We start from the raw sequence: 16031 nt of genomic DNA on the forward strand, positions 1-16031 counted from the left end.
TTTGTGTGTGTGTCTCGCTTGTAAAAGTACTACCTATTTGGTGATTGCCTTTTTATTTTCTTCCTGCCTGAAAATGTTACACATTTACAAACTGGATTTGTAATTTTGACCAATACATTTTACAAATTTAGTAATAAATATCAATAGGCATTTTCACTTCATCTGAAAGATTCATCCAGGCTTTTTTTTATCAAGAGTGAGAGCTCTAAATGAACTGAAAGACATGTTAAGAAACAGGAGGCTATTAAAAGTGAGAACTTGAAGCTGCTTACAGCAACCATTTTCAGTTACCAGGTTGTGTTTAATTAAAATCTTGACTGTACTTATCTTTTGCAACTAGTTCAGCTGCTCTTTTTTTCAGCTCAGCACAGGTCACTGGGATCCAATATTTCAAAGGTTCGAAGTCTTAAATTGGACACCAGTATTTGGAACAATGAGTTGGTGGAGGTAAGAAATATGTTTTATACACTAATGCCATACTATTCGGTTGATGGATGTTTAACCACGCCCTGTATTGCTTGCAAGGGTATGCTGGATAAAGAGGCTGCTGTATTTATTGTGGATACTGAGGGTGCTTTCCCTCTGAAACAGGGGTATAGTGGAGGCACCCATATATAAAGATATATGTATGTACAATTATTACAAGAGTAGTGGTACCCACAAATGTAATTATTATTTTAGAAATTATGAACAACTGGCGGTGGGATGTTTATTGCCTGTTAGCCACTCGGACCCTCCGTTTAAAAAATATATATATATATACAATATTATGAAACTAATAATAAAGAAGCCAAGTTCTTGACTGTATTGGCATTCAAGGTGTTTTTTTCTTGCTTTGATTTACAATTTACATTTTAATTGCCAATGTAGACATCTGTCTCTGTGTGTACGTTATGCTGAAGACCTTGTTTTTTGTTTGTAATCATTGCTGTGATTTCTCACCGAAGCTTGTTGTCCGTTTCTTTCTCAGCTTTTTCTAGTTGTTGGCAACAGGGGTTCAAATAGCTTCTGGGCAGCAAACCTTCCTCAAGAGGAACAACTAGATTCGGATGGATCCCCAGAACAACGAAATGCCTTCATAGTCAAGAAATATAGAGACAGAAAGTTCAGGAAAATCTTATCTGACTTTGTTAATCAAGAGCAGTTAAACCAGGTAATGTTGATTTGATTATTACCCAGAATTTCAAGCTCTTCAGATCCCTGTGGCAGATTACTTTATGCATACACAGTGATGGCTCACTGTAATGTTTGAGTCATTTCAAACTTCTTTTAAATTCCCACAGCAGAACAGAAAAAATGCCCCCATGGGGTTGAATATTGCCCACTTGCCCAATCTTTCTAAAGGCATTGCTAGCCTGAACGGTTTTGATATCAGAATCATATGCTGACTTTTTCTTCATGGATACTTGAGATTCAGATTGTTGTGTGGATACATGCTGTTTTGACAGAGCCGGTGCCACTTAATCAATCACTGTAGTGAAAAATGTGGCTTGTCAATCCTTTGCTAATGTATATCCTTGAAATCCAAACCTTCCGCAGCATGTGATGCTGTCATTCATTCATGGCAGCCGAACAACACTTTTTTTTTTTTGTTTACTTTTAAAACCTTTACATAGCTGTTCTGTCTGCAGCAAATAAATAGATTAGTTGATATATTCATAAATGATGCAGTTTGTATTGTACAGTACACTGTATACATGTACCTACAAGAAACTAAACTGTCTATTGGTCACACTGTCCAATATGGTGGCAATGGCCACATTGACATCGGTTTCTACAATCTACGGCACGTTTAAGAACGACTTCCTTTTGTTTACTTAAACTGTTTTGAGATTACAATGATATTTGTAGTGCCTGATTTTAAACTTTGTGTGAACATTTGTTATAGGAATGGCTCCCATTGTGTATATGTAACGCTGGGTGATTTGCAGCAGAGCAGGTGTATGCACGACGTTTACTCACAAACCATGCCTTTTTATTGGTCGCACTGTGATCTTTGAAGACATGATTCCAAGTCTTGTTGATTGCTTTCTGTTAATGGATATTTAATTTTTTTTTTAATTCAAGTTCATCAGTGGATATTCTGTCTAATTTGGAGTTGGATTACAGTCATGAAAGAAAATGCAATTTTTAACCACCTTCCGTTTTCTTCCATTTCCAGACTGAGTCTTAAAAAAAGTAGCTCAACAGAAACAACATTGTGTTTTTTTTTTGACCAGCTTGCTGGTTTGCTTTTCAACATGCTTGCATTGGCCTTTTAGTGAAGAACAATAAATAAAACAGGACAGATCTATGCAAACTGCTCTTGATGTTTTGCACAGAACTCCCCACAAATTGAATCTTTCTAATATTTGTAAGTGAAGGTTAAAATCTTTTTAATTTACCATTTGCACCTATTCTCTTCTCCATTATTCTTGCTTTCTCTTTACAGCTTATTGTTTTGTTTCTACCAGGGTACCCTTTTGAAGAAAAGCTTTTTTAATTTTTTTAAACTTTACTTTTTGTACTTTTAAAACTAAAACAGCTGGTTAAAAAAAGTGCTTGGAATTCAAATGAGTGGTTCAGCCTCCCCACATCCAGAATAACATATTTTAAGTTGTGATCATTAAAGTATTATCGGGGGAGGGTTGGGGGTTGGGTTCTTTCTTATTGGTTGTGGGCTGGTAACACACATGTTAATTCCCCCCCCAGAAAATTGAGGCATATCCAATTTTATGATATTGTATTCTGACCCATAGAATTCACAGTACAGCATAAGTCTTAAAATGAAACAGTTAACTCTGGAAAGTATTCTCATGGTTAAACTAAAAAAGCAGTGATAACAAAATGAGCTCTTTTTGTCTTTTATACTACATGATTCCCAGGACCCCAATTAAAAAGTACTCGCACTGTCATTGCATATACCTAGTCCTACTGTGCAGAATCTGTCTGAAACTTATCACCATGTCCCTGGTTGAATAGCCTAATGCAGTAAAGTCACTAATAATAAGATGCCCAGGGTAAAGTTACCAAGCTGCATTGTTTTTAAAGGTTGTTCTAACCTCCCCAACTGTTTCATATTAAAATAAAAAAGATGCACTTATAAAATAACTTCTAACTAATTTTAAGGACGTTTTTTGTTGGAGAGGTTAGAACAAAGTACATATAAATGCTGTACAGTGCAACTTACAAAGCGTCTGTCTCTTTTAAGATGACCACTAATGCGTCACAAACCTACAGGTAATACTTTATGCTATGTGTAAAATTCTCACAAGTGTGATTCCTTTTGGGTATCTGCAGATTATAATACAGTAGTTTAATATTTGCAAAGCTTTAATTCAGTTTTTTAAAAACTGCTTTGACGATATGAAATACAGTTTAATATTCATGAACATGCTTTTGACTGCATATTTAAAATAACATTCTAGAAAAGTTTCATAAATATCAGACCTTTATTATATTAATCAAGTTAAAGCTTGAGCCGTTATCTCTAATATGTTTGCAGTTGAAGCAACAACTAGTACAAACAACCTTCTTGATATTTGAACTAGAATAAATATAAAGGTCCTTCTTGAAACAGGAGGTAAAAAATAGTTGTATCTGTTATTGTTTATCTGCATTTCTACATAGAAATAAGGCTTTTCATTATTAAAACACCGTTTTTACTTTCATACCCACTGTGAGTTTACAGGGCACACTGTTTTTGTGCTGACTGGTATTTGTTTTAATGTGGTCATTAGCCAAATCTTTTGAGGCACAGTTTGACAGTGTGCCTACTGGAACTATTAAACTAATTACAAGTCATGCCTCTTTTTGTGCTAATAATGAGCAGACTTCAGAGGGCTCAGCAGCACATTCAAATTAGAATTTCTGATTAGCCGATCAAAGCATTAAACTAATGTTCTCTATATTTGTAGGCCTTATGTGTGTCTGTACTCCAACAAGACGTCCTGGAGACCATGTCCTTGGTATTTAGTGGCGCTGATGTCATGTGTGCTACAGGAGACCCGATCCACTGTACTCCTTACCTACTGGCACAAACAGCAGGTCACCGATTGCAGATGGAGTTCCTCTACCATAATAAACTATCAGGTCAATACATCTTTAACCGTGCTATAAACGCTATAAACCGTTATGGTGCTATTGTGTAAGCTGGAAAACTGTTTAATGTGAGGGTTTTTTTTAATGCTTACTAGGCAGAATCATTTAAACATTGTGTGTGTGTGTGTGTGTGTGTGTGTGTGTATTTTATATATATATATATATATATATATATATATATATATATATATATATATATATATATATAAAAAAATGTGTGTATGTGTACATACATACATACAAGTGAATACTTTGTTTTATTTAGATAAAAAAATACTTGCTAGTTAAAGGAAACCTGAGAGAAAATATACTGTTTAATATGAAATGCAGTAAGGTGAAATGCAGTAAACTGACTCAGTTGTGATTTGAGGAGTTGGTTCAAACAATTTAACAGCAAATGCTGGAGTTTTTCTGTATAATTCTGTGTAAATAAATATAAGACCATAAAGAGGGACCAACAAAATGAACCCAGAAATAAGAAAACAGGGTTTTTTATGACATGCTGTTTTTTGGATGATGTTAATAACAAAATAATAATAGTAATAATAATATCAGTAATAAAACACATTTTGAATGAGATGGATGCAGTAATGTATCAATTAAATATGCAATTTAAAACCAGGATTTACTGAGATTACAATATATATATATAATTTCACAACATTTGTGATGGTCCAGTTCTTTGGGTATAACTGTGATGTGCACACAATGAATGGCTACAATGATCATTATCACAGTAATCTGAAAAAACAATTTTTCCAACTGCCCAGAGGTAAATTGGGTCATTAATAACACCCTACTACTACTGTAGCAGGAACATGCCTACTTGGCTCATGGAGAGAAATAGTTTCCAGCAGATTTCATGCATCATGCACTTCCAGGCAGATGTACCGTAGTTACCATTGCATTCATGCATCTTTATTACCTGTTTTGGTTGCTTCAACATACATTACCATGCCTTGTGAACAACTGCACAGTATTTTACTCGTGGAGTGCAGCTGTCTTGGGAGACACTGCTTTTGGGGGACAAGCCAGTTGCATGTGAACCCACCATCATGCCCCATGTGAAGTCACATAGATCCTTATACTTTGTTACTTTATAGTTGCACACAACTCTACAAGCCAAGGGAATGTTCTAATTTTAAAACTAAAATGGAATTATTTAAAATTGTATTATGTGTATATGTTATCACTCAAGAACATCCTGTTTGCAGAAGAAACATACATACAGCTAAAGTGTTAGACAATACACAAAGAATCAGTGAACTTATAAACAATTTATCATCTCAGGTGAAGATAGACCACCCTTCTCTTTATGCTGTCACTTTTCATTGGTATGATCCATTTTGAATTACTTTTATAAATAAAACTGTTCACTTTCCTTACAGATTTCCCCAAACTTGACCCTGTGTATGAAAGGAGATTTAATCATGATGCATCTTCCTTCATGCATGGTTTTCTTTATGAAGCTGTAAATATTGCTAAGTCCTTTACTGAGAAAAAACTGAAAGACGGTAAGTAATTTAGCATATTGGAAATGCTCAAATGTTCTGTCAGTTGTGTATGATATTTAGTGTTCTCCTTTTTCAATATTGGCAGCTGTCAGGCAGGGATTGTTTTAATAGGGAAATTCATAATTCGTTTATGTGACATTAGATTGATGAATTGTGAAATGCTATATATTGTAACCTACTTTGGAAAGAACAGAAGTGTTCTCATTGTATAATGTACATCATTTTAAAACACTAATTTAAGAGCCGTTACTTTTGGAACAGTATGATTAAACTTGTAAGGATGTTTTTTTTTGTCACATACTTTTTTCAAAGTACTATGTAAATTGCTCATGTAAATACTTTGTTTTCTATAAGTCATAGAAGACAAAATACCATTAATGCACCAACTAAACCTAAACTTTTTAAGTGGTACCCAATTACTACCTAAAAGCCAGTTTGATACCTTCAACTTTTCAAACAGAGAAGTGAAAATTGCACATTCAATTTTAGAAAAAAAATTCAGCCTCTCATTTTTAATGATGGTCTGTTGGAAAGCATTAAAGCTTTTTCACCAGTGTTTTCAATTTCTATAGGTGTGTGTAATTTGGTAACAGAAAAAAGCTAGAGAAATGGGGTTGGAGGTTTATTGCATTTTGAAAAGAATTTGCTAGGAGTATCGCTATCAAAGTAAACTCATTTTAAAACATTCTTCTGTCTTTGTATGCAATACAATATATTACATATCCAGTAAACGGTCATTTGGTTTTCATTACTAGTTTCTGTATTTTATTCATGCATTCTAGTCACACGCAATGACATCCATGGATCTATGTCCCCCACTCCCCCATCTCCCGCCCCCCCCAGCATGCGGATAAACAGAGTTCTACTGTGTATATCAGGGGTACTCAATTATATTAATGAAGGTCCAAAATTCTCAGTTACAGCACATTTTCACTCCCATCCCAATACCGACAAACAAACACAGATACAGTTTTTACACATGTTGTTGGTTTGAGAGTTCTTCACTAGGTTTAAAGGAGTTTTGGGGGGAATTTCTGCAGCCTTTACTGATTTGTTGCTGTACTGTTATTTCTCTGCCATAACCATAGAAGTATATAACTACTGTATTATTTGATATGTATGTGTCAGCAGAGCCAAACATTGTTTCACCATTGCAAAAACAAAGCAAATTGTAGCAAACAAAAGTGAAGCAAAAGAAAAAAATGAACTGAAAAATCACTGTGCTTTCTATTTCAAGTGAATTTAAAAATAAAAACACCTGACAAATAATACAAAATACGGTCATTTTACATTCAGTACATTTATAATTGGCTAATACTCACAGGAATTGGGGGAAGTGGCAGGTCCTCAGGGCGTTGAGTTACAGCTGAGCTCAGCAAGAGCAATGCAGAGATGCAAAGATTTGCATCAGTCAGAACAGAACACTGATCTTAATAATGTTCGTCTTGCAGAATGAATATCCGCACACATTGTGTGATCTGCAGGTATTTAAGACAGCAAACATTTTAACTACATGTGTTGTAAGACTGACTTGGATCACAGAACTTGACAATTGTAATTGGCAATACAATTAGCATACACATTGCTAAGCTTTGCACACAGCACATTTTGATGGATGGTGGAATGATGCGATATCTGTCGTGGCCAGGTTCTGTCTGTTGTGCTACCGTTTGCAAAGTGAAGTTTCGTACACACGAGTAGTACAGTATGGTACGGTACAATATTGTGTGCGTTCCCCGAGTCAGGAGTACCAACTGTAACACAAATACGCATTGACTCGTATGTGTTATTAAAAAGAGTATTATGTTGTATGTTTTACTGGTAATATTTTTTAATCGGCTTGGAAAAGCTACTTAACAAAAATGAGCTCTCACCGGTACTCGTCATTGTTTTCTTGATCTTTTGTGAAGTGCGATTTTCTGAACTTGTACCATACGGTATTAAAATTGTATCTTAATTGTGTAATTTCAAAAAAATGACTAATGACGGTTGTTTTATTAGATGTAGAGAAGGGATATGTTGACGCCACAGCAGCCAACAGAGTTGCACTTCATTTGAGCTGCTAATACTGTTGGCGTGTTGTACATTTTGTTTCATTCATCGCTCGCACGGAGTATCTGCTACTTACTTACAGCGACACCTACTGTACCCATAAGAGCATCTTTTTATGGTTTGCCAAAAATAGGAAGTTTGGACTGTGGTCATAAAAATTATTCTGTATTTTACAAAGCAGAGGCACTGTGGTCTATTCATTGCAGGAGAAGCTGTGCTGGTTTCAAATCTGAGCTCAGTCAAGTCTCTCAGCTGCCTGTTAGACTTGCCTCATTTCAAGTATTCTTTGTCAAATGTATTTTTTTTCTGTAAACCTCATTAAAAATTGACCTCCTGACACACACCCTATTGTAACAAGCAGTGTTTTTTTTATATAAGCCTGGAGTGAAGTTCCAATAAAGAAAAGGAATGTAGAGATTAACACCTACTCCCATTAAATTCTATGAATAATTAGATAGTTTCTCTCTCTTTTTCTTTCTTTTTTTGTGTGGTGATATCGCGTGGGCACTTATTTCTGGGCTATATGTAGAAAGACTCACACCTCTTGCATACAAGTCAATTGTTAATTTTGCAGTCAAGTGGATTTTAAAAAGGTTGTTTTTCCAGAAAGCTTTAACAACCTCGGATGACTATTTTTCTTTTTTTTGGTTGGATAAATATTCAAATAGTCACCACAGGTGCAAACAATAGAACTTGTATGCACCTACAAAGTGATTTGCGTGTGCAAAACCCTCAATGCTGCCATAAATCGTGTTTACCGGCTGCTAAAACTGCAGCGTATGTGAAGAATGGTGTTCACCTGGCGTTCTGCACCTGCTATCAAATTTGCACTTTGCCATCATTAATCCATTAAAATTAGATTGAAATGCATTCAAATGAAGAAAAAAGCATGGAATTTGGCAGAATCTGGATACTAAGCGGGTGCAAACATTATAATGTGATGTAAGGAATTTGCCTTGCACTTGGGCAATTGCTGACCCTCCAAAAACTTTACACCTCTCTTATGCAAGGTGCAAACCATTGTAGAAGCGAGTAACTAAGAGCTGTCATTGGCTTCAGGATGGCTGCTGTGGTACACTTCCTGATGCGGCGACATTTGGCTCTTGTTGGGAGAGACAGGACCACATTCGGAGGAGAAGGGCAAGACGAAGAAGACCCTGCATATTCAATCCTAGGGTCACTTTGTTTGTAATGCCAGAGGATGCAGTGCTAAAGCATTATCATCTTGCTCCACAGGTCATCCAAGACCTAATAGCTGAATTGAGGGATGAGCTAGACCCCCGCATCAGTCTAGGGACTGCTATCCCTGCACTTGTGAAAGTGCTGTGTTCTCTGCCCTACTTAGCCTCTGGTTCCTTTCAGACCACAGTTGGAATGTCTGGAGGGATAGCCCAATCCACCTTTTCCAGAGTTCTAGGCACATTTCTGGATGTCATGCTGAAAAGGGCAAGCTCATACATACAATTTCCTAAGGATATTCGCATAACTGATGTTGGTTTTTTCAAACAACTCTGTTTCATGCTGAGTGACCTTAGCCGTAAGGACTCTCAGCTTCTAAGAAAGCATATTTTTTTCCTCCCTGTGCACCAAGAGGACTTTGCTGCCCTTCCACCGATATATTTTTATTTGCTTTGTATTTTCGTACTCCACAAATGTCATACAGCGACTACTGTCTGTACTTCTAACTCTGCAAGTGCAGCCACTAAATAGACCATTGCGCTCATTGAGAACCTCATTATCATAATTGCGGATAATTATTTGTACGTGTTGAGTAATTTGCATTGCTCTTAAGCTTACATAGGGCGTACTGCAAAATAATTGCCTGGCCGCAATGCAATTTGTATTCTGCATCCGCAACTATTTGCACTGCACCTATACTTACATCACACCTCTAGAATACTCTACTATAAACGTTTAGGAGTCCAAGTGTCTAAGCTGGTAAATGCATGACCAGATGCAGGGGTGAGTCATAGCCAGGGGAGCGTAGGTTTACTGGCCAATGCGCCCGGGGAGCTCAAGTAATTGAGCCTTTGTCCTCCAGAATCTACTGGGTGTGAAGAGGAGACTGACTTGCCGATGGGGTCAGTGGTTGCACACTGATCTTGAGTAACCCTGAGCTGGTGAGGGAACATAGACAAATGTGGATAAAAAAATGGGAACACTATAATTGTATTTAAATCTGACACAAAAACACACACACACACAGTGGGAAAGTGGAATTATTGGCCTGCACTTAAGCAAAGCAGTGGTTCTGGTAGGGAACTTCTTTAACCTTTGTTAAAGTCACATAAATATTAAGCATACGCTGGGCACTTCCAATACCAGTCCAAATCACCAATCCAATAGCTGGTTACTTCTTTGTCCCTTGAAAAACAATATGTCCAATGATCGGCAAGGAAAGGATTTATGTAGGATTTGTATGAGGCTGTGTGGTCCAGTGGTTAAAGAAACAGGCTTGTAACCAGGAGGTCCCCGGTTAAAATCCCACCTCAGCCACTGACTCATTGTGTGACCCTGAGAAAGTCACTTAACCTCCTTGTGCTCCATCTTTCGAGTGGGACGTAATTGTAAGTGACTGCAGCTAATGCATAGTTCACACACCCTAGTGTCTGTAAGTCGCCTTGGATAAAGGCGTCTGCTAAATAAACAAATAATAATAATAATAATATTTTATTTCAATCCACTATGTCCTCACTGTGTGCCAGAGTTCACCTCCTCCTCTCCAGCCGCCACCAGCTTTTTTTTTTTTACTTCGTCTGACGGGGGAGGGCAGCTATCCTGAAACCCCTGCCCATGGCTCCTTACAGCCAGCCTGTCAACTTATCTGCAAGCTAATTCATGGGCAGGGGTACCTTAAAAGGCGAGGCCAAAGAATGTAGCATAAATGATGTGCATTGTAGTGAATTTTCTGACTGAACAAAAGTTCTGTACAGTAAAATTAACTGACAGACAAAACACAAGAGTTAGTAAATAGAAATATCAAGATAATTGGTTAAACTAGGTAAGTGTTAACCAGTGAATTTAAATGTACACAAAGCCAGATTTAAAAAAAAGAAATAAGCATTAAGCTTTGATGCATTCACTGAGTGTGTGAGGAGTATAATTCCAAAGGCGAGTTCCAAAGCTGAAAGCCCTGGCTCAGCCAGGACCAAGAGTCTACAGTGTTCCCATTTAAATCCACAGCAATTATTTATCTGGCAATATGCATTTAAGTATGGGAAAAGAAACTGCAACCAGACTTGGGTTATGATTAAGAAAAAAAAAACAGCAACACTAGCAATAGAACACATGTAAGGGAAGCAAATGTATCCTATAATAATTTTAAATACCAGCTATCACCCAATGTCTGTATGCATTTAGATGTGGATGACTGACTTTAACTGTAGTTTCACCAAAGCTGAAGGCTGCGAGGAGCCAGGGATCTTGGGGCAGCTGTCAGCTTTAGTGCAATGGGAATGGCATTCTTGGCAACACTGACAAGTTATATTTTCTTTTAATTCATCACAGGCATCTTGACACACTATGACTATCAAGGTGGCATCTCTGAATAATTGCTTTGAGTCCAGATATTGTTGGCCTGTTTTTAAATCTTGCCAGGATAGGGTCTGAATTTCAGTTTTGTGTCTTCCGGGAAAGATAAAGGATCCCATTTTAAAATAAGTGCAAAGGAAAACAAATGGGTTATTTTGGTTCCAATGTCCTTCTTCCACACCACTTTGGGAAGCAGGATCCTAAACTGCAAAAATATGAAACAATGTCTACTGTATTCCTAAAACATAATTGATCATTTAATGTTTATTTGGATTGATTAGTTCTCTTATTAATAATATGTAATAATGTTTATTTGGATTGATTAGTTCTCTTATTAATAATATTTAATTGACAATAATATTTTAAGTGTTACAAAGATCGAGGATTTACTATGAACACACATACACATGCTAGACACAAGGGATGTTTAATCAATAGTAGTATTTTATTAAATACACGACTGTTATTTAATAAAATTCTCTTAGTCTCTAAGCACCAAACACAAATCAAAAACTCTCACTGCACTCATGCTGGCTAGCAGGCAGTTGAAATATGACACCGCCTGTCTCCTCACACACAAAGCAGCCACTGCAGCAGCTCAAGCCAGCTGTGACGTAGCTAGAAAATTGCTCACACACACACGCCCACATACAAGCACAGCCTCAAATCAAATGATGCAGACCATCTTTGAATATATCACATTAAACTTATTAATGGTGTATAGATTAAGGATATGGCAAATTTACTTTTAAAGAAATTCTTCATACAACAGTATGAGGTAGATTACTTATAGTTACTTCATCAAGTTTCGCAAACTAAATAATTAACAGTTCAATTCTATGTGAATGTGTTACAATTAATTAATTTAGTTCATGAAAGGAAAATGCAACTGGAACTATACTCAACGGTTCCTTGAAGCTTAGACTTTTGGTCTGCTGGTTTGGAAACTCAATCTCTTGAAGTGTCCAGTACAAAAGTCTCTCCTCTCAGCAACAAAGTCTTCAATCCCACGTTGGATCAAACTCGGCAACCAAGCTTTCAATTCTCAATACAATCAACAAACAGCTGCAACAGTCTTCAGTCCTCAGTATAGGATCCACAACAGCGCCTGTCCGCTTTGTCCTCTTCGCTAAATCTTTTAGCACAGTTTCTTTTGGATACTGTGGTTTTAAGTGTACAGGAGACCCAGACAGGTTTGTCTGATAACAGTCTCTGAAAGTGTTACGGCCGTCCTCCAGCCGGGCCTCAGTCTCGTTGTTTGTGGTATTGACTCGCTTGCAGCTTGCTTCCTCGTTTTGGGTCTGTTTTTAGGCAGTCCCGGAGTTGCAGCTTCGCTTAGTAGAGTGACAGCACCTTGTTTAGCATTCGATGTGGAGCGCAAAATGTTTAGTTTTGCTTGGATACTTATAGTCTTTTCACTCTGCTGAGTAGCTACTTCCATGAGGTCACCTGTGTACCTCGTCTTTTTAACTCACATATCTTTGAGATTTGTCTTTTGTCTGCTTCCTTTCATCCAACGGCTTGTTGTTGCAGTTGGGACGTGTTGACATCTATACTTTGTCGTCAGTATTCCTGTCAGGAACCAAGGGACCCTTTTTTTAAGACACAACAGTTTGCTCTTTTCCCAAGACACAGCAGTTTATATCAGTTATATCATTAATACACGTTCAGGTATTATTTATTTATTTATTTATTTATTTATTTAGCAGACGCCTTTATCCAAGGCGACTTACAGAGATTAGGGTGTGTGAACTATGCATCAGCTGCAGAGTCACTTACAATTACGTCTCACCCGAAAGACGGAGCACAAGGAGGTTAAGTGACTTTCTCAGAGTCACACAATGAGTCAGTGGCTGAGCTGGGATTTTCTATGTGTGTGCTCATGCCCTGCCGTGGAGATTTCTGATTTGTGGATTAAAACTCTACAATATGGCAAAAAAACTATTCAAATAAATGTAAGAACCGGGATACATATACCAGCAATACAAGTTGTTGTAGTTACTGTATGCGCGAAGCTCACGGATATACTGACCACATTTCATTCTCACATGATTGATTGAAAGAGGCTTTTCATTTAATGGAGTGTAGTGTGCCTGTCCTTTTGGGTTTTTTTACAGCAATAATTGTATTTCAGTAATTGCACTGAACAGCAATTTAGACAATTCTGGAGCCAGATTTTCAAAGAGTTTACTCCAGTATTTAATTAACTTCTATTTTTTTGAAAGAAGAAAAGAAATCCAAGAGTAACATTGCCATGGAATTTTCCTCTTTGAAAAAACAGAAGACTGGTGTTTATATAACTGCCTTTGAAAGATATTGAAGGAGTATCCTTTTATAAACACTTTACAAATCTGGTCTTTATGATTTGAGTTTTCATCTGCCCAATAGCAAAACTGAGATTTGTATCAGTTCTTTTAAGTGATTGTTTAATAATAAATAATAATAAGTGTTTTAGTACTCGTCCTCTCTGATTGCTAAACATTTCAGTGGGAGATGTTGCAGCGTTTCTGGGACATCTATTTTTGGATGTTGGGTTTCAGTGAAGTGGTGGTGACTTTAAGCACAGCATGCAGGTTATCATCCGTCAGTCTTGTTCTCAAGTATAACTTGTTTAGTTTCATAATGGCGAACACCTTCTCACAGATAAGTACTGCCAAACAAGGAGACCAACTTTAAAGCTTCTCTACAGAGATTGGGAAACTGATCATGATCCAAAGATTGGTAGAATTCCAACAGTGGCACTTCCAAATGCTTGTTCTTCAGCATGCTGGAACACTGCAAGTCAATGACTTCCAGTTGGAGTTCGACAGGGTCGCTTTCAGCATCAACGGAGAAAGGGTCTGAAAAGAGTTTAAATGAGACTAGCTCACTCTTGAACTCTTCAAATCTGCTGCCAAACACTTCCTGCAGTTGTTTCAATACACTTACATGGCGATTCCATTTGTATGTTGTGTCCTGTAGAAAGGCTTCTTGACATGCTTCAAAGTGTGTCAGCTGCCCTTTCTCAAGCTGGCTTGTAAACAGCTTTTAATTTAATTTCAAAAGCACAAACAGCTTCAAACAAATCAGAAATAAGATGCTAACTTGCCTTGTAACTTCAAGCTTAAGTTTCATAAAATGACCTGTAATAATATCAGTTAAAAAAAGCAAGATCAGTAATCCAGTCACTGTCTTCCATAACATAAGTGTCCCATCCCTTCTTTCGCAGAAATGTTTTTATTTCATTTCTCAGTGCAAAGAACCGCTTTAAGACGTTGCCACGGCTAAGCCATCTGACATCCATGTGATACACAACGTCAGCATAAATGGCACTTCTAGTTTCCAAAAATAACTGAAATTCATGATTTAAAAACGTGCATGAAGTGAAGTTAACTGTCGACACAATCTCTTTTTAAATGTCAAATGTTTCGCACATGTCTCCTGGTGTATTATGCAATGGTACTGCTTCAGCAGCTCAGCTCTTCACCGATGTGCTTCTTTAAACACCCTGTACTCTCACCTACCATAGCCGTTACACTATCGGTAGTCAACCCCACCAGCTTATCCCAGGGCAAACATAATTGTTCTACTGTCAGAGCCAGTGGTGCTGCCATGCAGAGATGCAAGGGATGTCCGCTTCTGATGGACTTTAAATGGTCCCATTACTCCATGATTGAACATGTTAAAGTTGTGCCGTGCCCCTGGCATTGGTGCTTTCATCAGGAGCAGCTGAGAAGTACACAAAATCATTACATACACGTCATAGCTATTGTCAGACATGTCTGCTATATGTCGCTGCATAGCCATTCTGGGAAGGTTAAACATTCTTAAAGGTATCTTTTTTTGGTATATATAATTGATGTTGATTTTTGAACACTAGAGGGCATTGCATCTCATGTTTTGTATTATAAGAGAGAACCTGGCTGCATGGAGTAGTTGCAGAACAAATGCAATATATGCTTGCAGGCAGGCAAATGATTACGGGCCTCATTAAAGGAGGCAGTGGGCCGGATTTGGCCTGTGGGCCGTATGTTGTGCACCCCTAGTTTAAATAAATATGTGTGTAGACGCAAACATTAAAACCATGGCTCGTCACCAAAGATAATTTTGAAATCGCCTGTCACCTGATTCATCTGCATTAATAAAAGCTTTGAATGCAAAGAATATATATTAGTGGCATGCTTGTTGAATATTACCTATTGCTGGAGGATAATTCAAGCTAATTTGTACTATCGATGCATCCTGATAATAGGTATTTAGTGTTTTCTCAATGCATGCATTTATATAAAGTGTAAATTAGATTTATTGTTAGAAATTTAGATTTGTTTTATCTATCTCTATCTATCTATCTATCTATCTATCTGTATGTATTTCTGATACTGATAAATGAGCATTTTTAGGTAATTGGTCATTCCATGGAAAAGTTCTTCTCAAGAGCGTTTACTCTTGTACGAAGTGCAATGGACTCAACTTGCATTGCATGCATGCATACTTTCATTTAAATATAATAAGAATTAAAGTGTTTGGTTGCATAATAATAAAGATGGTTTCAAATACAGAGCTGCAGCCTTTTTTATATTGAATGCCAACATTTCACTGTTTCAGCACCACTCACTGTGGAACTAATGACCTTGGTTACATTACATGTAAATAACATATTTGCTTTTGCATTATCATCGAGCATTAAGAAATCGTCCAAATGGCTCACCTGGTAGAAGCACAGTCATGTGGTGTGCAGGGGGAGTTGTACAGCGCAGGTTCGCATCCTGGCTGTTCGAAGTAGGCCGGTCTTCACTGGGGACTGTGAAGGGAGTGTTGCACTGGCTTAGGCACTCCCCTGGGTTAGGGAAGTAAAACCGTCAGGGACTGTTCCTC

The 16031-nt window shown here is 37.3% G+C and overlaps 1 protein-coding gene across 1 annotated transcript in view; it reads left to right on the forward strand.

Annotated features, from left to right (window-relative positions):
* arap2 (ArfGAP with RhoGAP domain, ankyrin repeat and PH domain 2) overlaps positions 1-16031 on the forward strand; it is a 130989-nt gene that overhangs the window by 49526 nt on the left and 65432 nt on the right. The window contains exons 12-15 of the mRNA XM_034013433.3: positions 362-447; positions 971-1153; positions 3897-4071; positions 5469-5594. Coding sequence (XP_033869324.3) covers positions 362-447; positions 971-1153; positions 3897-4071; positions 5469-5594 — 570 coding nt within the window. The remainder of the gene's footprint in view (positions 1-361; positions 448-970; positions 1154-3896; positions 4072-5468; positions 5595-16031) is intronic.

Source organism: Acipenser ruthenus, chromosome 2, assembly GCF_902713425.1.
Source record: "Acipenser ruthenus chromosome 2, fAciRut3.2 maternal haplotype, whole genome shotgun sequence".
NCBI classification, from domain to species: domain Eukaryota; kingdom Metazoa; phylum Chordata; class Actinopteri; order Acipenseriformes; family Acipenseridae; genus Acipenser; species Acipenser ruthenus.